The sequence below is a fragment of the Budorcas taxicolor genome, chromosome 9 (assembly GCF_023091745.1).
Source record: "Budorcas taxicolor isolate Tak-1 chromosome 9, Takin1.1, whole genome shotgun sequence".
NCBI classification, from domain to species: Eukaryota; Metazoa; Chordata; class Mammalia; order Artiodactyla; family Bovidae; genus Budorcas; species Budorcas taxicolor.
The window spans coordinates 51918460-51941674 of NC_068918.1; the positions used below are offsets into that span (position 1 = coordinate 51918460).

Genomic DNA, 23215 nt, shown 5'->3' on the forward strand with positions numbered 1-23215 from the left:
AAGGGCATAGAGGAGGATGAAGAAGGAGAGAAGGAGGGGGAATCTATCCAAAGGAACAAGTGCAAGATACTCAGTATCCTAAATGTGGGTAAGAGGCTAGGCTTAACAATTCCAGTGTTAGTATTATAAAAATTCTGTTACTCAAATAATTCAAATGAAAGTGCTCTGGAAAATTCTGTTAGAAATCTCAAAAAGTGCATCAGCTGTGGTAAATAGAGATGACTGGAAATTATTTGCCACTCCTCCATTGAGAAATGAAGTCTAATTTCCAGTCCCTTGAATCTGGGCTGGCTTTAGCGACTTGCTTGACCATATGATGCAAGGACAGGGATGTTTTAGGACTTCTAAGACCTTGCAGTTTCTATCCAGGCTTTCTGGAGATCTCTCTCTTCTCGACCTCAAATGGTCATGTAAGCATTCCAGCTTAAAGTTCCAGCTGAGCTCAGCCTTCCAGCCATCCCTGCCAGGATACAAGATGTGTGAGTGAACCTATCTTGGACCCACCAGATTAGGCCATTGACTAACTCAATACAACTGAATGCCCTCAGTCAATATCCCATGGAAGACAAGAATTGCCAGCAGAGCCCTGCTCAAATTCCTGAACCTCCCTATTTTAAAGTATTGGTGGCGCTAGTGATTGGTAAAAAACCTGCCTTCCCATGCAGAAGACATGCGTTTAGTCCTTGGCTTGGGAAGATCTACTGAAGGAGGGCATGGCAACCCACTCCAGTATTCTTGCTTGGAGAATCCCATGGACAGAGGAGTCTGGCAGGCTACAGTCCATAGGGCTGCAAAGAGTCGAACATGACTGACGTGACTTAGCACACACACACATAAAATAGTTGGTGTTTTAAGTCAGTATAATTTAATAATTTGTTACAAATAGTTAGATTACTGGAACAATTATGGCAACGACAGAATAAAACTGCAGAGTTTTATTAAAATTGTTACATGAAATATGAGAATGGAAGGCCAGAGAAAGACTTTGATGAATTTAAATTAGTAATTGCTCCCATTTACAGCATATAGTTAAACTCCTTTCAGTATTTTAAACCCCATTTAAATGTAATGCATTTCATCTGTTTTTTAAACACTTCATACTTGTAGGACAAACACAAAAACTGATAAGTAAAACATTCCTAAGGGTTACTGAGTTTAAGCTCATTACTACTATGACACATGACAGGCCAATAATCAAGAGACCAGTTGTTGGAGCAAGGCATAACAACTTAATTTGGAAAGCCAGCAGAGAAGATGATGAACTCATGCCCCAAAGAACCATCTTGCCTGAGTTAGAATTCAGGCTCCTTTTATACTATAAGGGGAGGGAGTGAAGTCAAACACTTCCTGGTTCCCATCAGCCTCTGGAGGGGATGTGTTCATTTCTTCCTCTCTATAGTCATTCAAAAGTAGGTCTGGTCAAGATGTTTCCTATGAGCTAAAAAACAGTATCTTAGCTTAATGCTCATTACCTGGAAGCAGGGTTCCCAGAGATGGACCATTATTTATAATTTAAACTTACAGGCAACATCTCTTTTATGATTAACTTGTAATAGAATACAAAAGATTCTTCCGTATTACATAAGTACCTAAACATGTAGTGAAACCTCAAGTTCTTTCAAACATTGTAATACTTTAACATTGGTCAATGTCTCTGTCTTTTCAACTTAAAATCAAAAGTCTATGAACATGGTAAACTTACCTGCATTTCAAAGTAATATATCCACCCAGAACGGGAAATCCAGGGGAAACTTGAAATACAGTACATTCGTGTCCAGTCACTCAGTCATGTCCAACTCTTTGTGACCTAATGGACTGTACCCTGCCAAGCTCCTCTGTCCATGGGATTCTCCACAAGAATACTGGAGTGGGTTGCCATTTCATCTTCCACGGGACCTTCCCAACCCAGGGATCAAAACCCCACCTCCTGCGTTGGCAGGCGATTCTTTACCATTGAGCCACCTGAGAAGACCTTGGAACACAGTACTTTGACATATATCCTCAATTTGAAAGAAAAAAGCAAATAAATTATGGCTTTTATATATATCAGGGTAACCACCACACCGGGGTTGATAATGAAATATTTCCATCACCCTAGGAAGTTCCCTGCAGTCAAAAGCAACCACTGCTCTGACTTTGTCATTATTTTGGCTTGTTCATGAATGAATTTGACATAAATGCACTTTTAATTTTATGTACTCTTCTACTCCACTCTTCACAGTGCCTTTAGAATATTCAGTGTCCTATATACCATACTTTATTTCATTCCCATGTCAATGAAAATAATCAATGATTTATAATAAGAATAGAAACAAGTTTTATTTCAGCCAAACTAAGGACTAGCCCAGAAGCCAGCTTCCCAGATTACTCTGTGAAGCTGCTCCAGAGAAGCATGGGTTCCAGCACAATTTTATACCTTGTCAAAACAAAGAACATTAAATAAAGGGTTACAGTTCTTCAAGGTTTAAACACACACACACACACACACACACACACACACACACACACTACATTTCTTCAAAGTTTAAAACACACACGCACAGACATTACATTTCTTCAAGGTTTAAAACACACACACACACCAGCAAGTATATGAGAGTCCCTATGGCCTTGGCACCTGGAAAAGGAAATCATCATCAAAGCAGGACCAACATTAGCCTCCCAGAAAGAAAGGCATTTAATCTTTATTTTTAACATGGACATTCTTTACCTCTTGTCAGCGTGCTCTTCTCTTTAATAATTAAAGCAAATATACAATTTGTTTGATAGGCCAAAAAGAGGCTATTTTCCTTAACTCATGTATAACCCCAAATGACTTTTCTGTATCTCAACATGTGAAAATTTCTTTTATCACCCATCTTAACACTTATATCCAGTATTTATAATAAGACTGCTGCGAGGGCTATCTCTGCTGGTTACACTTGTGTGTGAATTTCCACAGGCCAACCGTCTAAAAGGGGAGTTTAGAGGGGGTAAATTTGCTTTTCATTCCTAGCTCATCTTTTTGCCTGCTGACGCAGAGGGAGGCATGGCGGGCTGAGGATCGTAGGCACACGGCCCTAAGGGCCCCCTAACTTCTCCTGAATTGCTGTCACGCCACCCTTTGTCGCCGATCAACCATCATTGTAACCGTTAACCTCCACCAGGAAAAGCTATTTCTGATGGAGTCTATGCCGGAACTATATAGCTACTGACGCCCAGCGTTTCCGGTGCCGAGGAGGCGGGCCGCGATCGCCGGTTGGTGCGGTCGCGGACTGATGATGCAGAGCGCCGCGTGCTCCCCCCCACGTGTGCTGCTGCCGCTCTCTAGGTAGTGGCGAAGCAGCGGCAGCCGCTTTCACTGGAGACGCAGTTGGTGGCAGTTCCGGCGCCAGGACCTCAGCGGCTCGGGGGTTCTTAGCGCGAAGCAAGGCGCGCCTGTGGCCGCCCGGGGCGGAGGACCCGTGATCATGGAGCACCTCTTGCTGGAGGTGGCGGCCGCGCCGCTGCGGTTAATCGCTGCCAAGAATGAGAAGAGCCGCAGCGAGCTGGGCAGGTTCTTGGTCAAGCAGGTAAGAGAAGGAGCGGGAGGGAAAGAGTTGGGCCGTCCCCTCACCGCCTGGCGCGTGCCCCATGGCCCTGCGCGAAGACGCACGGGACCGGAGATCCGTGTCTTGTCACTCTGGCCCCCTCCCCAAGGCTGGCCAGTGGCGGAGGCGTCCGCGCGCATTTGAGGAGCCTGGAAGGAGCCTTTTGTTTTTCTGTGGGAGAGTCTCCCCTTCTCTCTACCGATTTATTTCCTTGCAGCACCCTGGCTGCGTGCGCCAAACATGACCTTCAGAGAAAAACGTGTTTTTTTGTGTTTCTTTTTTTGGTAGTTGAGGTTGCGTGTTTGCGCTTTTGACATTTGTATTATTTAAGCTTGCTGACAAGTCCAGCCACCTCTGTTAGCTTGGGTGGATATTTCCTTTCTGCCTTGTTCTGACTTTCCTGCCCACTGACAAGTATTGATTGTATTCCTGCTGGGAGTAAGACACAGTGTGGCACTTTGCGGATACAGATAAATTCGTTATGGTCTCAGACCCCCAAGGTATTTCGTGTCTATTTTTGGAGACTTTCATAAACACAGAATACAACTGATGGGCAAAGCGAGACAGCGAGGGCATAATTCGTAAGCCATAGGAATTATGAATTAGTTTTCTGGAAAATGGGTGCTCTGGCCTTTTAAGAGCCTTCTCTCGTTGATCTCCCGCTATCTGAGTTGAGGATCCTTATCACGCATTTTTTCACCTGGCGTTTTAACTTTCTATTTTATGCTTCCCCACCACACCTGTGAGCTTGAGTGTAGGGGGAAATTTTTTTTTTTTCCCTAACTCCTGTATCTAGAAGATAGACATCTTATTGCTAAGGAAGCAACAGCAGTTTTTCGGGTCTGGAGAGGCCTGGAGCTAACAGAGTCATGTCTGTTTGATGACAAATTGAACGTGTGTGGCAAAGGGGAGGGAGGAGTGGAAGATATTCCTGGGGTTATCTGGCCTGTGATTTCCCCCAAGGAAGGGATCGTTAACATTAAGGGAGAGGTCTGGAAAGAAAACTGACTTTTGATGGGCTGGACTAATGAAAAAGTCAATTTATATGAGCTGAAGTTGTGGTGACAGGCTCTTGAACTATGTATTATGGCTAGAAGTATTCTTCTGTAAGTGGGTTTGCATTTAAAGCAGAGGTTCTGAAGCTGGGGATCATGGACCACTGACAGCAGGAGGTTTGTTTATGGTTCTTCACAGTATTTGGATGGAAAATTAGTGCTTATGTATTGGGAGTAAAATGAGGAAATGGTTCATAGCCTTTAAAAAAAAAAGAGAATCTGAGATTTTGAAGCATGGGAACCACTCAGGTGGATTCTGAGACTGTATATAGTAATGTTGAGGGACTTGAAAGCTACTAGAAAGTTCAATTGAATTAAGATTCCGGCCACCTGTGCTTTCCATTTGTCTCTCCTCTGTCTCAGATTCTATCCAATCTGAATAATGTCTTTCAGGTTTGCTCCTTTTTATTTTCAGTAGTGATTTCAAGCTTTTCACACAGAGAAGAGTTGATTGTGTTGTCATCCTGTTTTTCTCCTATTTGGGGAAACTGATTTTTACTGGAGAGCGAAGACCTTTTTTTTCCACCACTGAACCTCATGATTTTAGTTTCCCCTGCCAGAAATTGAACGTGGGCCCTGGACAGTAGAAGCATGGAGTCCTAACCACTAGACCACCAGGGAACTCCCAGCAAAGATTTTGAAACCTTACTTCTCATGGAGTTTGGGATCTGAAATAAATTTTTAGGATGTGCTTCCTTTGTTCTTCATCTCAGCTGGTGACACCCCCGTCTCTCTGTCCAGTCCCTTGTTACAGAAAACTGAGTGTTCTCAACTCTTTTCGCTCCTTTTCCGTCACATATAGCCAAGTCCTCCTGATTTTCCTTCCTTGGTATTGAATCTTTATTCAGTTGTGTCTTTCTCTTCATCCTTACAACTACTAGCATCCTACAGTTCTGACTCTTAATTCCAACGCAGGGGTTTTCTTTCTAGCACTACTGAGCAATTCTCAGATACCAGCTGGTGTCCTACAATTTAACTCAATTCTGATGCTGTTTACCTGTGGAAAGAGTCAGTTCCTTCAGAGTAAAGGCTTAACCCTAAAAGACTTCTCCCACCCTCGCCTGCTCTTCTGACCAGCTGGCCTATAAATTGGGGGTTCCAAGAAATTTCTTTCTTGGATTTAATTAATTTACTAGTTCAGTTCAGTTCAGTTCAGTTCAGTCGCTCAGTCGTGTCCAACTCTTTGCGACCCCATGAATCGCAGCACGCCAGGCCTCCCTGTCCATCACCATCTCCCGGAGTTCACTCAGACTCACGTCCATCGAGTCTGTGATGCCATCCAGCCATCTCATCCTGGGTTGTCCCCTTCTCCTCCTGCCCCCAATCTCTCCCAGCATCAGAGTCTTTTCCAATGAGTCAACTCTTCGCATGAGGTGGCCAAAGTACTGGAGCTTCAGCCTTAGCATCATTCCTTCCAAAGAAATCCCAGGGTTGATCTCCTTCAGAATGGACTGGTTGGATCTCCTTGCAGTCCAAGGGACCCTCAAGACTCTTCTCCAACCCCACAGTTCAAACGCATCAGTTCTTTGGCGCTCAGCTTTCTTCACAGTCCAACTCTCACATCCATACATGACCACAGGAAAAACCATAGCCTTGACTAGACGGACCTTAGTCGGCAAAGTAATGTCTCTGCTTTTGAATATACTATCAGCTCACAAAACTTGGAGAAATATTTCACTTTTCAGGACAGCCATCCCTGAAGCTCTCCGAACCACATTCTATGGAGTTTTTATGAACACTTCCTTCACAGGCACAATACTAAATCTCTGGCCATTGGTGATTCAGCTCTTAATCTCTAGCCCCTTTGCCCTCCTCGGAGGTCAAGACATGGGGATGAAAGTTCTAATCCTCTAATCAAGTGATTGGCTCCCAGCTTAGCCTCTTTCCAAAATTCACTGTACTGTAGCATATTTCTATCATCACAGGAAATTCCCAGAGTTTTAGGTACTTGGACAGGTGTGGGGTTTTGAAGACTAAGTATGTGTTTTTTTTTTTCCTCTTGTACTATAAATCACAGAATCACATCTTATGTCCTTGATCACTGTCTGTGTTGAGGAAGAGCAGAGTGCTTGAGAGCATGTGTGGGTAGTGGGACTGAAGGATGGGTGCAGATCAGATTCCTTTTTTGGTTTTGTGTTTTGGCAATGCATGTGGCATGGGGATCTTAGTTCCCCTACCAGGGAGTGAACCCACTCCCTTTTCAGTGAAAGCACAAACTCTTCACCACTGGACCATCAGGGAAGTCCTCTTCTCTTTCCTTATTGTTGTTTACTCACTAAAGTTGTGTCCGACCCTTTTGCGACCCCATGGATGATCGTAGCCCACCAGACTCCTCTGTCCATGGGATTTCCCAAGCAAGAATACTGGAGTGTGTTACCATTGTTTTGGGGGCCTTCCACAAGTTGCTCAACTCTCCTAAGTCTTAGTTTCTTGATACGAATTACCTGTGATAGTTGCTAAATAGTTACAGAGTAGTTAAAAGCAGAGATTCTGGAACCTGTGATGTGATTCCTGGTTCTGCTATCAGCTTTATGACCTTATCCCTTTTTAAAAATTTTCAGTTTCCTTTTCTGTAAAATAGGGATAGTGTTACCTACTTCATGGGTTACTATGAGAGTTAGGTGCCTAGGGTACAGTAAGTGTTTTCTATAAAAGTGGTTGCTGTTGTTATTGCTATAAATAAGATTGTAAAATCTAGATGATGCGTTTGAGGAGCTTACCACAGTGCCTGGCCCATAGAAAGTAATCAATACCTGTGAGCTAGAATTAGAACTTTTTAAGACAGCTTTGAGAGATAATTCATATGCCATATAATTCATCCATTTAAGTATATGGTTCAGTGGCTTTTGCTTTGTTCACAGGTATGTGCAACTGACACCACAGTCCATTTTTGAACATTTCTGTTACTTCAAAAAGAAGCCCCTATTCCTTTTAGCTATTGTCTCCCATCCTATTCTGGACACTTAATATAAATTATCATTAATAAGACAAATCTGAATCTATCACTATTCTGTCTAAAAGCTCTCCATTATCTCCAGAATCAAAATCTAAACTTTCTAAGATAGCATATGATTTTTTTTTTAATTTTTAAAAGAAACTTGATTTTCTGTTAGTCTTATTTCCATTTTCTTTTTTGAAGTGTGTTTTTCCCTCCCTGCCTGGTGACTCTCAGCTGAGGGAATTTTACTCTCTGTGGCAAATCTAGAGACGTTTTAAAAATTTTCACAACCTGTAATGGGGATATTATTGGCATGTAGAGTGTAGAGAAGGCAATGGCACCCCACTCCAGTACTCTTGCCTGGAAAATCCCATGGACGGAGGAGCCTGGAGGGCTGCAGTCCATGGGGTCGCTGAGGGTTGGACACGACTGAGTGATTTCACTTTCACTTTTCACTTTCATGCATTGTAGAAGGAAATGGCAACCCACTCCAGTGTTCTTGCCTGGAGAATCCCAGGGATGGGGGAGCCTGGTGGGCTGCTGTCTATGGGGTCACACACAGTCGGACACGACTGAAGCGACTTAGCAGCAGCAGCAGCAGAGTGTAGAGGCCAGGGATGCTGCTAAACATCTTTTAATACACAGGGTAGCCTTCACAGCAAGGAACGTATCCAGCCCTGAATGTCAGTGTTTCAGAATTAAGAAAGAAACCTAAATATGCATGGATCTAATGATAAAATACATGAATCAGAAAGTGATAGAAAAGGAAAAATAGACAATCACAGTTATAATTGGAGAATTTTAATACTTTAACCTCAGTACTTGATAGTACAAATACAGAAAATTAGTAAGGATACAGAAGACCTGAGCACTACCAACAAACCTGACCTGATTGGCATTATAGGATACTGTGCCCAGTAATTCCAGAATATATGCTCTGCACATCTGAAACATTTACCAAGATGGATCATAAGCTGGGCCATTAAACAAATCTCAAGAAATTTAGAAGAATTGAAATCATAAAAGGCATATTCAGTTATCTCAATGAGATGAAATTAGTGGGGGAAACCCTCAAAATAATGCTGGGAAAAATCCCTCAGTTCAATTCAGTCCAGTTGCTCAGTCATGTCCAACTCTTTGCCCGACCCCATGGAGTGCAGCATGGAAGGCTTCCCTCTTCATCACCAACTCCCAGAGTTTGCTGAAACTCATGTCCATCGAGTCGGTGATTCCGATCCTCTGTCGTCCCCTTCTCCCCCTGCCTTCAATCTTTCCCAGCATCAGGGTCTTTTCCAGTGAGTCAGTTCGTTGCATCAGGTGGCCAAAGTGTTGGAGTTTCAGCTTCAGCCTCAGTCCTTCCATGAGTATTCAGGACTGATTTCCTTTAGGATGGACTGGTTGGATCTCCTTGCAATCCAAGGGACTCTCAAGAGTCTTGTCCAACATCACAGTTCAAAAGCATCAATTCTTCAGCACTCAGCTTTCTTTATAATCCAACTCTCACATCCATACATGGCTACTGGAAGAACCATAGCTTTGACTAGATGGACCTTTGTTGGCAAAGTAATATCTCTGCTTTTGAATATGCTATCTAGGTTGGTCATAGCTTTTCTTCCAAGGAGCAAGCATCTTTTAATTTCATGGCTGCAGTCACCATCTGCAGTGATTTTGGAGCCCCCAAAATAAAGTCTCTCACTGTTTCCATTGTTTCCTATCTATTTGCCATTAAGTGATGGGACTGGATGCCATGATCTTAATTTTCTGAATGTTGAGTTTTAAGCCAGCTTTTTCACTCTCCTCTTTCACTTTCATCAAGAGGCTCTTTTGTTCTTCTTTGCTTTCTGCCATAAGTGTGGTGTCATCTGCATATCTGAGGTTATTGATATTTCTCCTGGCAGTCTTGATTCCAGCTTGTGCTTCATCCAGCCTGGCATTTTGAATGATGTACTCTGCATATAAGTTAAATAATATGTTAAATAAGGAAAAATCCCTAAATGTTAGAAATTAAGTAAGAAAATTTAAAGAAACTTACGATCAGAGAAGAAATCTCTGGGAGAATCAAAAATTTTGAACTGTATTATAATTTAAACAATTTGTGGATTGTAGCTACAATTAGAAGGAAATTCATAACATGAAATATATGAATAAAAGAAAACCATGGGTTGAAATTAATGATATTTCTTAAGCTTCCACCTTGTGAAATACTAAAAAAAGAGGGAATTACGTCCAAAATAAATAGAGGGAAGAAAATAATAAAGCTAACAGCAGGAATGAATGAAATAGGAAATGGATAAACTGTATAGGAAACCATTGAAACCCGAAGTTGATTCTTTGAAAAGATTGACCAAGAATAAAAGTGAAAAATCCAAATTATTAGGAATGGAAGAAGGCCACCATTACAGATTTTAAAAAGAATAGAAAGATAAGTGACTAATATGAAAAATGTTATGCCAATATATTAGACAGTTTAGATGATAAGGACTTTGGAGGAATGCCAATTAACAAAGCTCATTCAGGAGAAAAACAAAGTACAAACAGAACAGAGCTTCCTCAAGCTGATATAGAGGATCTACAGAAGCCATCATGGTTAATACAGGAACAACTGTATTTAAAAATGGGTAAAAGATTGAACAAATTACATCACAGAAGATAAATGAGTGGCTGTTAGACACTTTATACCGTATACCACTTCACCTCCACTAGAATGGCTAAAATTAAGCCTGATAGTACTGTGTATTTGTGAATTTATATAGCAGCTGAAGCACTCAGACATTGCTGGTGGGGATGTGAAATGTTACAGATACTTTGGAAAACAACTTCTGTTAAACATTGAGTGTCTGACTCTTTGTGACCCTGTGGACTGTAGCCCACCAGGCTCCTCTGATCACAAAGTTCTCCAGGCAAGAATAGTGGAGTGGGTTGCCTTTGCCTTCTCCAAGGGATCTTCCTGACCCAGGGATTGAACCCAGGTATCCTTCATTGCAGGCACTTTCTTTACTGTTTGAGCCACCAGGGAAGCCCAAGAAATTTCTTAAATTTTTTTTAAAATTAAAAATCAATATTTAGACAATTCCCTGGTGTTTCAGTGGTTAGGACTCTGTGTTTTTGCTGCTGAGGGCCAAGGTTCAATCCCTGATTGGGGACTAAGATCCTCCTTGCCACATGGCATGGCCAGAAAATAAAAGTCACGAAAATATGTCCATAAGTCTTTTGTACATGAATGTTCATGGTAGGTTTATTGAGGATAGGTGCAAACAGTGCAAATATCTATCAGCATGCGAATGGATAAACAAGTTGTGGTACATTCATACAGTAAAAAACTAGTAAATAAAATTAATACTACATACAAGAACAGCTTTGGAACTTTGGAAAAAGTTGCAGTGTTTTTGAATATGGTATTTAGGTTGTGTTCCAGCTGTACTCTTATAGATAACCATTTAGTATCAAACTCTTTAGGCTGTAAATTCATAGCATTGGGCTTGGTGGGTCAGAGGGTATGCCCCTCAGGTAATTTAAACCCACTGTCACATTGCCTGGCAAGGGTTGTGCAGAACTGCTTACACACTAGCAATATGAGACATTTTTCATACTTTTCAGTTTTCCTTTTTATGTTCATGGGCATTCTGGTCCCAAACACTAGAACTCTGTGGTTTATTTCATCTTGTGTATCAAAGTGTGCCTGTCTGCTTTAGACCTGTCTTGTTTATTAATTAAAGTCTGATGTCTTCATGGGGATATATCTTCATTCATTTCCAGGAATTGATTTCTTATATCTATTCTTTACTCAAGAGAGTTGGCAGTTTTGCATACTAACTGTACTTTTTCCTCATTTAGCTATTGTTTTCCTTCAGACAAAGGAGTTGGGGGAAGCACTGGATTCCCTGGAAACTATTATGACTCTGCAACAAATCTGTTGTGACTCTGCAACTGATTCTTTTTCAAGGAAGCTGAAGCTGTCAAGCATTTTACATGGAATCCTGATGTCAGTCCTTTTACCTCAAACCCCAGTGGGCTGAAACTTATTGTTACAGCCTTTACATTTGATTGGGGCTTTCCTTGTGGCTCAGCTAGTAAAGCGTCCACCTGTAATGTGGGAGACCTGGCTTCGATCCCTGAGTGAGGAAGATCTCTTGGAGAAGGGAAAGGCTACCCACTTCAGTATTCTGGCCTGGAGAATTCCATGGACTGTATAGTCCGTGGGATGGCAAAGAGTCAGACACAACTGAGCGACTTTCAGTTTACATTTGATTCACTAGTCCTGTTACAAAGAAACCCCACTGTGTTTTGTAAAATAAACTCAGTTATGAAGTCTGGAAATTGAATATAAGCTAGGACTCTGTTCTGTAGCAGTCACAGATGAATTTGTTTTGCCTTTCTCAGGTGTGGACACCTCAAGATCGCCAGTGTATCTTGAATACCTTAGCACAGTTACTTCTGGATAAGGACTGTACTGTGCTGATTGGCCGCCAGCTGCGCCCTCTCCTTTTGGATTTGTTGGAAAGGAATGCTGAAGCCATTAAAGCCGGAGGCCAGGTCAACCATGATTTACACGAACGGCTCTGTGTGTCGATGAGCAAACTCATTGGTAACCATCCTGACGTCCTCCCGTGAGTAATGGTTTTATTCTTCATGTTTCTCCTTGAGATGGTAGACCCTACACTCTGTTGGAAGTAAGGAGGAGTCTGAGCTGAGATGAGGAGGGAAAATACAGAAAGGGGAGAAAGGAGTGTTTTATAAAAATAGTCACAGAAGAAGCCATTTATCCAGCTCAATTTGGTGACCATTTACTAGGTTTGAAGTCTTGGTCATCAAGATAGGTCTGGAGAATATGACCAGGATATCTCCCCTACCCTCAAGGATTCTGTCATCTGGCAAGAAAGGCATATAAGATGGATTTAAATGAGTTTTAGCTGAGGCAATTACAGCATCCACTTCAGATGTGTGAGATTCTTGCTGGAGCAGCTGTAGGGGGTGGGTTACAAGATCTCTCATGTCTCTTCCCACTTTCTATAAATCTGTTCACCTCCAAAGTGTGATAAGAAGTTGTGTTAGAACTGGATTCTAATGCATTTCTCATTTCACTTCCTGTCTGTCCAGCTTGGGCTGGTTCACCCTTCTTAGGCAATCTGCTGATCTCTTGTTCCCTTGGGGTCATCCCAGTGAGCCAAACTTAGTGTGGATGCCCAGTGGGCAGAGCGTCTCATAGCCCAGAACTCCTCACTCGAGCCATCTTCCTTCTTCAGCTTCCAACTAGCTGGTTCTATAGACACGTGCCACTGCACCTGGTTCTCTCAAATTGATAGGTTTGTGTGGAATAGTCACAAGAGGCAGCTAAGTGAGTGTGAGTGAAAGTCACTCAGTTGTGTCCCATTCTTTGCAATTCCATGGATAGTCCTTGGGATTTTCCAGGCCAGAACATTGGAGTGGGTAGCCATTCCCTTCTCCAGGGAATCTTCCTAACCCAGGTCTCCCATGTTGCAGGCAGGTTCTTTATCAGCTGAGTCACAAGGGAAGCCCGAATCAGCCATATACATGCACATATCCATTCTCTTCCGGACTCCATTCCCATATAGATCATTACAGAATATCAAAGACTTCCCTGTGCTGTAAAGTACGTTTTTATTATCTGTTTTATATATAGTATTATATATACGTCAATATCAGTCTCCCAATTTATCCCCCTCAACCTCCTTTCCCCCTTGGTAATCGTAAGTTTGTTCTCTATATCTGTGATTGAAATTCTGTTTTATAAATAGGTTCGTTAGTACCATTTTTTTTTTTTAGATTCTACATATAAGCAATATCACGTGACATTGTTTTTCTCATATCTGACTTCACTCAGTAGAGCATCCCTTCTTATTAGTCTGCATCAACATAATACGTTTCTTGCAAGTATGGCTTTCCTGCAAGTATAATCTCTAGTCTGATCCTTTGATGAGGGAATAAGAAATGAAAATTTTAGGGAACCGTAATTTGTGTGAGCTTTTCTAAAAGAGGAGGAAGAAATGGGCCTAGTTGTTTGAGGAAACTAAAACATACAGAGCAGGTCACCATCATACGTGGTGTCAGGAACCTGTTCTCTGGGTTGATTGAGGATCCAGATTGTGGCCTCACTGGCTGCTTTCATCACTTAGGTGTACTTGACTGTGGTACTGTTTCACAAGATGTGCTGACTGTTCTCTGCTTACCTGGTAGGATTGACCTGTGAGTAACTGAACTCCCACTTCTCTTAAGCCTTAGTGGTAGAGTGTTTTCAGATTGTGTTTGAGAATCACTAAAATGATAGAGTAGCTACATCTGGTTTCCCATCAGCTTCAATTTTATGTTCTTATTAAATGAATGTGAGGCACCACTACTTTTTCTTTTCATTTTGCCAAGGCAATAGGTTTTATTTATGCTCCCACCTTGTTCCAAAAATTATATAACGTGCCTGTGTTAGAGTAACTTCAGTTCAGTTCAGTCGCTCAGTCATGTCCAACTCTTTGCGACCCTGTGAATCACAGCACGCCAGGCCTCCCTGTCCATCACCAACCCCCGGAGTTACTCATGTCCATCGAGTCAGTGATGCCATCCAGCCATCCCATCCTCTGTCGTCCCCTTCTCCTCCTGCCCCCAAATGCCTCCCAGCATCAGTCTTTTCCAATGAGTCAGCTCTTCACATGAGGTGGCCAAAGTACTGGAATTTTAGCTTCAGCATCATTCCTTCCAAAGAAATCCCAGGGCTGATCTCCTTCAGAATGGACTGGTTGGATCTCCTTGCAGTCCAAGGGACTCTCAAGAGTCTTCTCCAACACCACAGAGTAACTTAAAGATAAGCAAAAAAAGAAAAACAAAAGCACCATGTGTAAATGTGTGTGAATGATGAGTCAGGAAGGACATGCAGTGAACTATAGGTCATGATGTGGAATGGGGTTTTGATTTTTAGTTTTAAAAAATGTAGCTGATTAGTTTCACTTGTGCTCTAAATTTCCTCTGGAGGAAATTACCTAATGTATTAGGATTATACCTAATATATCTAGATAGGATGCAGTCATTCATTCAGTAGATAAATATAGGAGTCCTCCCTTTGAGCTCTGGGTCACGTGGTGGGAGTGAGCAAGTCACACATTATGAGTTTCTGTACTTGAAAACAGCAGGATGCAATATGTTAATAGAGGTGTGAGCCAAATACTTAAGGGGAGCAAGAAGTCATTAAATTAAGAAAAATGAGTGTGTTATCCTCTTGGAAATAGCGTTTCCTACTGTCAAATTGTGGAGGAAGAGTAAGGAGGGAAGAATGAAGAGATGAGAGATGGGATGGGGGTGAAAATCTATGAGAGAGACCGGAGGGGAGGAACCCAGTCAGGCTTCCTCTTATTGTAATGACATTCATTTTCCAGTTCACACCTCTTTCTGAGGCCAGAGTGCCTACCTATTTGGAGTTTCCATCAGGTATCTCAGTAGTAACAAGGTCTTTCTTTTTATTCCCTTGCTTATGCATTACTGGTCCCTCCTCCCCCTCAGCTTTACTGAGATATAATTGACATAAAACATTTTTGTGTAAGTTGAAGGTGTACACTGTGGAGATTTGCGATACATATTGCAAGATATTTACTACAGTAACAGTTAATACAGCCATTACCTCACATAATTACCATTTTGTTGTTGTTATTCATTACCGTTTCTGTATCATCAGTCCTTCAGTGCATGTTTTACTCTTTGGCAGATTCTTTGTCAGGACTCTGAGAACACTCTTGGTCTGTTGATGCTTTCTCTATTCTGATATACTAGTTTTGGTTTCAAAGTTCTAAGTTTAGAAAATCTTTTTTAGTCCTGTTCCTAACTTGGTTCTGTGTTCCCAGATTTCTTCAGCTGTAACTTTGTAAATGGTTTCAGATGGTTAAGGTACTACATTGTTGTTGTTTAGTCACTTAATTGTGTTTGACTCTTTTGTGACCCCAGGCTCCTCTTTCCATAGGATTTTCCCCGATAGAATACTGGAGGGGGTTACCATTTCCTTCTCCAGGAGATCTTTCTGATTCAGAAATCAAACCTGTGTGTCCTGCATTGACAGGTGTATTCTTTACCGCTGAGCCACCAGGGAAGCCCCCAATGTACACATTATGTGTTGATATTTTTTTCCCCTTTAGTGTTCTCTCAGGAGTGTAACCTTATTTTTAAGTTCTGATTGTACCTTACTCATATTTTGCATCTTTTAGTCCTTTGCTTTTTGTTTTAGTTTGCTCCCTCCCTTTCTTGTTTCTCCCCACTCCCTGGTTCTTGCAAGCCTTTTAACACATCGTCCTTTCAGCCATGGCTTGCAAATCTTGTGAAAGCTGTCTTTCGTTAGTGATGAAGAACAACCACTCGTAAATAACTTGCCCTAAGTCCCCTTACTAGAAAGTGGCAGAGCTGGAATTCAGTCCTAGGTTTAGCTGCCTCCAGAGACCACGCTCTTTTTTCCTACTTTGTGGTGTTGCCCACTCATCCTCATTCATGTATTTGTTGACTGATTTATACAGAACTTGATCTGAACAGCATGTTAGAGCTAATGATTATATTTATATTCCCAGGAGGAAAAGAATATAGCATTCCTCCTTTATCTATGGTTTCATTATCAGTGATTTCATTTCCCATGGTTTCAGTTGCCTGAAGTCAACCATATCCAAAAAAATTAAGTGAAAAATTCCAGAGACAGTTCATAGGTTGCAAGTTGCATGCTGTTCTGAGTAGTGTGATGGAATCTTGTAGTGTCTTGCCTAAAGCATGAAGCATCTCTTTCTCTAGCATATCCATGCTTTTTTTTGCTTCCTACCCACTTGTCACTTAGTAGCCACCTGGGCTGTGGTGTTGAAGTGCTTGTGTTCAAGTAACCTTTATTTTACTTAATAATGGCCCCAAAGCAGGAGAGTAGTGATACTGACAATTTGGATATCCTATGGCTGATTTATAAATTAAACTTTATCATAAGTATGTGTGTATAGGAAAAAATAGTGTGTACGGAGTTCAGTACTATCCATGGTTACAGATATCCACCAGGGGTCTTAGATCACATCCCCCATGGATAAAGGGGATTACTATAATCACCCAAGTTGATTTGGGTTGCACTAGGTTAATTTCTTGGCTTCAGTTTCTCATTTGCTGTCAGTTTGTCCTGCACATGTGACTCCACATCAGTGCTCTGTCTTTGATTGGAAAGAGCAGTATGGGTGGGCCTAGTAATGGTCTTTTGTGAACAGTAGCAGATAGAATGCTGTGGGAGAGCATGCTTCATGTGTACAGTGCTGTCTACATATGGACAGTCATGCTGAAATCAGGCGTGCGTAGAACTGAAGGAGGAACCAAAAGTAGTTACGCTTTTCTACACCTCTGCTTCAAAACTGTGTTCAGGAGTGCTGGAAAGGCAACACATACTTCATTTTAAATTTCCTTTCTTCCTCTGAGAATTCTGGTAGCATTCTTCTGAGAAAGAGAATATGATCTTTTGATTACAGAAGCACTATATTCAAGTAACACTCAATATAAAATTGTAAAAAACAATTAAACTTTATCATAAGTATGTATGTATAGGAAAAAACAGTGTGTACAGAGTTCAGTACTATCCGTGGTTACAGATATCCACCAGGGGCCTTGGATGACATCCCCCATGGATAAGGTCCTCTCCACCCTGAAATTCTCTTCAGAGATAATTTGGTATTTTTTCTCCCAAATCCCTTTCTTTTTCTTATAGTTACACCCATCTGAGAGTGTGCACGTCGATTTTTGTATGCATATATTTTAAAAATTGCTTAATTGAGATGTAGTTTATATACCACAAAAGTGTACAATTCATTGGGTTTTTATATATTTGCAGATAGATGCAACCATTACCACAGCAAATTTTAGAACATTTGTGCACATATTTTTAAAATACAATTTTAATATAACTAAAAAACATTTGGTTACATACTAATTCTAATAAAAATACATACTATAATTTTTAACCTGAATCTTGTTTTTAAATTTAGTCACATATGGCTATCTTTGCCTCAGTAAACAAAACTGTTTAAAAAGTTGTGTAGTATTTTATCACTTCTTATCCCTTTGTTGGGCAAATAGGTTGTTTTCTGAATTTTTGATGTATAATAAGACATTAACATCCTTGAGCATGAAAATTTTTGGATCTGCTGTGGGAATTAGGAGTGTGGATTTTGGAACTGAATGGTGGTATTTTAGTAATAACGTATGTTTATATAGGCTTTAAGGATGTTAAAGTAAGTAGGTAAGCATTATCCTTTTGATCTTTGTACTGTGACCTATTCAGGCTCTGTTAGTTCCATTTCAGATCTTCAGAGGGGTTAGCTGAGTGAACTTAGTTGTTCTAAATGTCAGGGCCAGAACTGAACTGCAGGTCTTCCCTCTTGATGCATGATAGAGTGTGATGAGTTGCCCAAGTAAGTGACTCATCTAAGGTTGGATATTTAACAGGAATGGTGTTCCTTGTTGCATTTTAGACCTTACGACTCTTAGTCTTATCCTTGGAAAGAGATCATTCTCCATATTCTCGAATTTTCTCTAGGGAAGAATCTGATTTTGTTATTCTCTGGCTAAGTGTGCTTTATTGGTCCATCCATCATTGGTTAGATCAGAATTTTAGAGCATTCTCTAAAAATTAAGGGTCTCTAGAGAAAAGGGTACTGTAGTCAACTAAGTTCAGCAGGGAATGTCAACCAGGCCTCTTTTTGCATGCTTCCAGTGGACCAGTCTCTTCCTCGCTTGCTGCACAGGCTCATGGCCGTTGCCAGTCCACTCTGCTCACGTCCCCTTATCCTCAGAGGCCTCGTGGATCAGGTTCATGCCTTGGCTACTGCTTATCTGCCTACTTGTTTGCTGCTGCTTGTTGGTTCCACATGTGCTGCTGACAGCAGCCCACCTTCCCCCTCCCCTGCAGGCCCCCCCAACACCACTGCCCCTTCACACACTCCTGCCATGGCTCCCTTCCCAGCCACAACTGAATCTTTATTTTCTGGCCATACAGCGTGGGATGCAGGATCTTAGTTCCCTGACCAGTGATGAAACCCATGCCCCCTGCTGTGGAAGCGCAGAGTCCAATCTGCAGGAAATTCCCTCACAGTATTCCTTGTAACCTGTTTTATTTTTGTGGCATCCATAATGTCCCCTCTTTCATTTCTGACTGCTGTTTTTTTGTGTGTGAGTTTTTTTTGTTTGTGAGATCTTAGTTCCCCAACCAAGGATGGAACCTATGCCCCCTGCATTGGGAGCATGGAGTCTTAACCACTGGACCTCCAGAGAAGTCCCCTGATTGTTGTTTTTTGAATCTTTTATTTTTTTCTTAGTTAACTTCAGAGTTTATCACTTTTCTTGATCTGTTCAAAAACCAATTGTTAGTTTTGTTAATTATTTCTCCCTGTTGCTTTTCTAGTTTCTGTCTCTAATTTTAGTCTTTATTACTTCCTTTCTTTTGTTAGCTTTGGGTTTGTTCTTTATTTATTTATTTTTTTAGTTATTTGAGGTATAAAGTTAGGTTGTTAGCTTGAGGTCTTTTTAAGTATACATGTTTGTAGCTATAAACTTTGCTCTCAGCATTGCTTTCGTTGTATCCCATAGGTTTTGGTGTGTTGTATTTTTCTTTTCATTTGTTTCAAGATCCTCTCTAATTTTCCTTGTAACTTATTTGATCCATCAGTTGTTTAAGAGTGTGTTGTTTAATTTCCATGTATTTGAGTTTTTCCAGTTTTCTTTCTGCTGTCGCTTTCTAGTTTCATTCCATTGTAATTTGTATAATTATAGAAAAGGTATTGTGTGTCATTTCAGTAATTTAAAGTCTTTTGAGAGTTGTTTTGTGTCCTTACATGTGCTCTATTCTGGAGAATGTTCCATGTGCATGTGAGAAGAATATATATTCTTCTGTTGTTGGGTACAGTATTCTGTACCTGCCTGTGAGATCCCTTTGCTCTGTAGTGTTGTTCAAGTTCTCTGTTTCCTTATTGATTTTCTTTCTTATTATTCCATATATTTAAAGCCTGTTTGACTGATATCAATATAGTCATTCCTGCTCCCTTTGGGTTACCATTTGCATAGATTTTTTTTTTCCTTCATCTCCTCACTTTCAGCCTATGTGTTGCCTTAGATCCAGAGTGGGTTTCTTGTACGTAGCATATTGTCTGATGCTGGTTTTTTTTTTTTTTAATCCATTCAATCTGTGTCTTTTGATTGGGAGTAAACTAGTTACATTAAAAGTAATTACTTATATAGAAGGACTTATTATTGCCGTCATTATTTTCTGTATGTCTTGTAGCTTTTGTATGTCTTACTACCTTTGTGTTGCATGAAGATCTCCTCTTCATCTTTTAAGATGCAACCAAAGCATCTCTTTTTGACTTTCTCAGGTTCCGTTGAATTCATGTTCTTCATGCTTCACTTTGTTTCTGTGACTCCCTTCCTTCCTAGATAGCAAGCTCCCTCAGGGGAGGTATCTGCTTGGTTTTGTACCTCCAGGACTTACACGGTGTCTGAAACAGTGCCTGACTCATAGTGAGAAGTCAATAAATACTTGTTGAAAAATGAGTGTAGTTTCAGTAGTAAACACTTGTGATAAGTTCTTGTGGTTTTTGTTTCCTGTTAGATATCTCATGCTGCAATTCTGGTTCCTGAACTCAAGCAGAATACAATCTTTAGAACTAGGTGGCTTTAAGCATTCATCTCTTTTTGGCTTGTAAACTCTTGAGAGTTACCGTTACACTCTGTCGTTTTATTCCATTAAAAAATGGATATATATATATATGCTATAATATTCTTACCAACCAATTAAAAACTCTTTTTCTTTCTGAAGGTTTGCCCTGAGGTATTTCAAGGATACGTCTCCAGTCTTTCAGAGGCTCTTCCTAGAGAGTTCAGATGCAAATCCAGTCCGGTATGGGCGCAGGCGGATGAAACTTCGGGACCTAATGGAGGCAGCTTACAAGTTTCTGCAGCAAGAGCAGTCTGTGTTCCGGGACCTCTGGGACTGGAGTGTGTGCGTCCCACTCCTCAGGAGCCATGACACCTTGGTCCGCTGGTACGTAGCTGGTGGGCTGTTCCTGTTCTTCTAGTATGGGGACAGTTGCAGGACCCGGGAGTTGTGTGCATGAAGAGGAAAAGGAAACCATTTAAAATATGTTGTTTTTGTTTTGGTGCCTTTGGGGTTTTTGCTCCCTTTCATGTGTCATTTCAGAGGGAAATCAGATAATATGAGTGGAATTCCATTATTCTTATGTTCCATCAAGTGAATTCACTGTGCTCGATTTGTGATTTCTACCTTTCCCTGTGTTAAATTCCATAAGATTTCCTGTTTGGGTGTTCAGTTGGCTAGTAAATTTTCTTTATTCTTTAGACTCCACTGCAGATCCTGAGTTTATATACTTTGGTTTTCTCCAGGTACACAGCCAATTGTCTTGCTTTAGTCACCTGTATGAATGAAGAGCACAAGTTATCATTCCTTAAGAAGATTTTTAATAGTGAAGAACTGATCCATTTCAGATTAAGGTAAGCAAGAGCATTCCTAGAGATGTCTGCGTGGCTTTACTGGGCGTTAGAGCCGTTGATGAGCTCCTAATTCCCTCAGGTTACTTGAGGAGGCCCAGCTGCAGGACTTGGAGAAGGCCTTGGTGTTGGCCAATCCAGACACACCCCTTTGGCGGAAGGACAAGGAGCTGCAGTACTCCACAGGACACCTTGTTTCGGCAGACCTCTCCTCCAGGGTCACTGCTGTCTGTGGTGTGGTGTTGCCTGGGCAACCACCAGCCCCTGAAGAGCAGGTACGTTGACATCAGTGGTAGGTTTGCCCTCTTCCAGCTAAACACCGAGTGTGTATTTTTCCTTGGCTGCACTTTGTGTTTTATGTGTGAGCAAAATTGAGCTTGCCAAATTACTGTTCCACTTAGAGAAGTGTTCAGGGAGAGAGTAGAGAATTCACCCAGGACCCTCCTCTCTGATAGTCCCATTGTCCCTGTTTAGTGTGGAATTAGAAATCATGATGATGCCTGTGCATCAGGCTCTTAACTTGAGCAAAACTCCTCCATATATGACTTGTTTGTTTACTTGCTTCAGCAGCTGTTTGAAGTTGGACACCGTGATGCCATATTTATATAAAACTAAGGCAGAATGGGGCTTCTCAGGTGGCGCTAGTGGTAAAGAACCCACCTGCCAATGCATGAGACTTAAGACATGTGGGTTTGATCCTTGGGTGGGGAAGATCGCCTGGAGAAGGGTATGGCAACCCACTCCAGTTTTCTTGCTTTGAGAATTCCCATGGACAGAGGAACCTGGTGGGCTGTGGTCCATAGGGTGGCAAAGAGTCAGACACTAATGAAGCTTCGTAGCACAAGACAGAGTAACTTGTCCAGGGCCCTTGGGCTGCCCTTTGGCAGAGACAGGGCTTGGCCCGGCTATTATTGCCAGCAGCCTCTTTCTGTCACGGTATTCTCTGCCTATGGTGTGGGAGGCCTGCATCTGCAGTGAGCTTGTCCCCTGCCATAGTAAATGACCTTTCTAAGAAAATGGCTCAAAGGCCACTCTGTTTTCCCCCAGCAGTCTTTAGTCAGTTCATCAGATCTACCTAGTTTTCTCCCTGGAACAAGTTCTGGGTCATTGCTTGACTGTCAGTTTGTACCTGGGAAGTACAATGAAAAGGATTAGAAAAAAGTGCACCCCTTGAGTGTACAGCTGCATGATAATTCATAAACCGGATATATGTGTTGCCAGCACTGAGACAGCAGTATTTCCAAAGCCCCTGGTATTTCCCTGTGGTCAGGAAGACTTCCCCACCCATCTTTAATCACTCTCCTAATGTAGACAGATCCTAACGTAGACAGAGGATGAGATGGTTGGATGGCATCACTGACTCAGTGAACAGGAGTTTGAGCAAACTCCAGGAGATAGTGAAGGACAGGGAAGCCTGGTGTGCTGCAGTCCATGGAGTCGCAGAGTCAGGACGTGACTTGAGTGAACAACAAACAACAACAATACAGGTTAGGTTTGGAGCATTAGCACTTTAACAGAGGGAAGGATTTGGGTTGGGATGGGCTTGATAGTGGATGGCAGTGGCAGAGCACTGGGGCAGAAGTGCAGCCTGGAGCTACAGCCCAGCCTGCTAGCTGCTGAGAGTAACAGCTCTGCGAAAAGTTTAGCAGCTTCCAGCCCTGAATCTCATTTTGTCCTTACATATCTCTAGGGGACAAGTGCTGTTTGAGAAGTTATCATTCCTTAAAAGTTCATAATCACTGCACTCTTCCAAGAGATCCTTTTTTTCTGTATCAGTAGGTAGCTTATTATTAAATTTTTTAAAAGTTGTGGTAAAATGAACGTAATGTTCACCATCTTTTAACATTTTTAAGTGTACTCCTCAGTATTGTTGAGTATATTTACATTGTTGCACAAACAAGCTCCAGAACTTTTCATCTCGCTGCTGCTGCTGCTAGGTCGCTTCAGTCGTTTCTGACTCTGTGCGACCCCATGGACGGCAGCCCACCAGGCTCCCCCGTCCCATTAAACATATTGAGTGCGTTATGATTATGATTATTATTTTACTTTTTGTTACGGAAAATGTTAAACATATTCCAGAGTAGAAATAGTAGTATAATAAATTCACATGTAATCATTCAGCTTCAGTAATTATAAATTCATGGTCAGTTATG

At 41.5% G+C, this 23215-nt stretch overlaps 1 protein-coding gene across 1 annotated transcript in view; it reads left to right on the forward strand.

The window, feature by feature from the left end:
* Positions 1-3449: 3449 nt before the first annotated feature.
* MDN1 (midasin AAA ATPase 1) overlaps positions 3450-23215 on the forward strand; it is a 145667-nt gene continuing 125901 nt past the window's right edge. The window contains exons 1-5 of the mRNA XM_052645558.1: positions 3450-3551; positions 11943-12169; positions 20374-20598; positions 20958-21065; positions 21145-21337. Of these exons, the coding sequence (XP_052501518.1) occupies positions 3450-3551; positions 11943-12169; positions 20374-20598; positions 20958-21065; positions 21145-21337 (855 nt within the window). The remainder of the gene's footprint in view (positions 3552-11942; positions 12170-20373; positions 20599-20957; positions 21066-21144; positions 21338-23215) is intronic.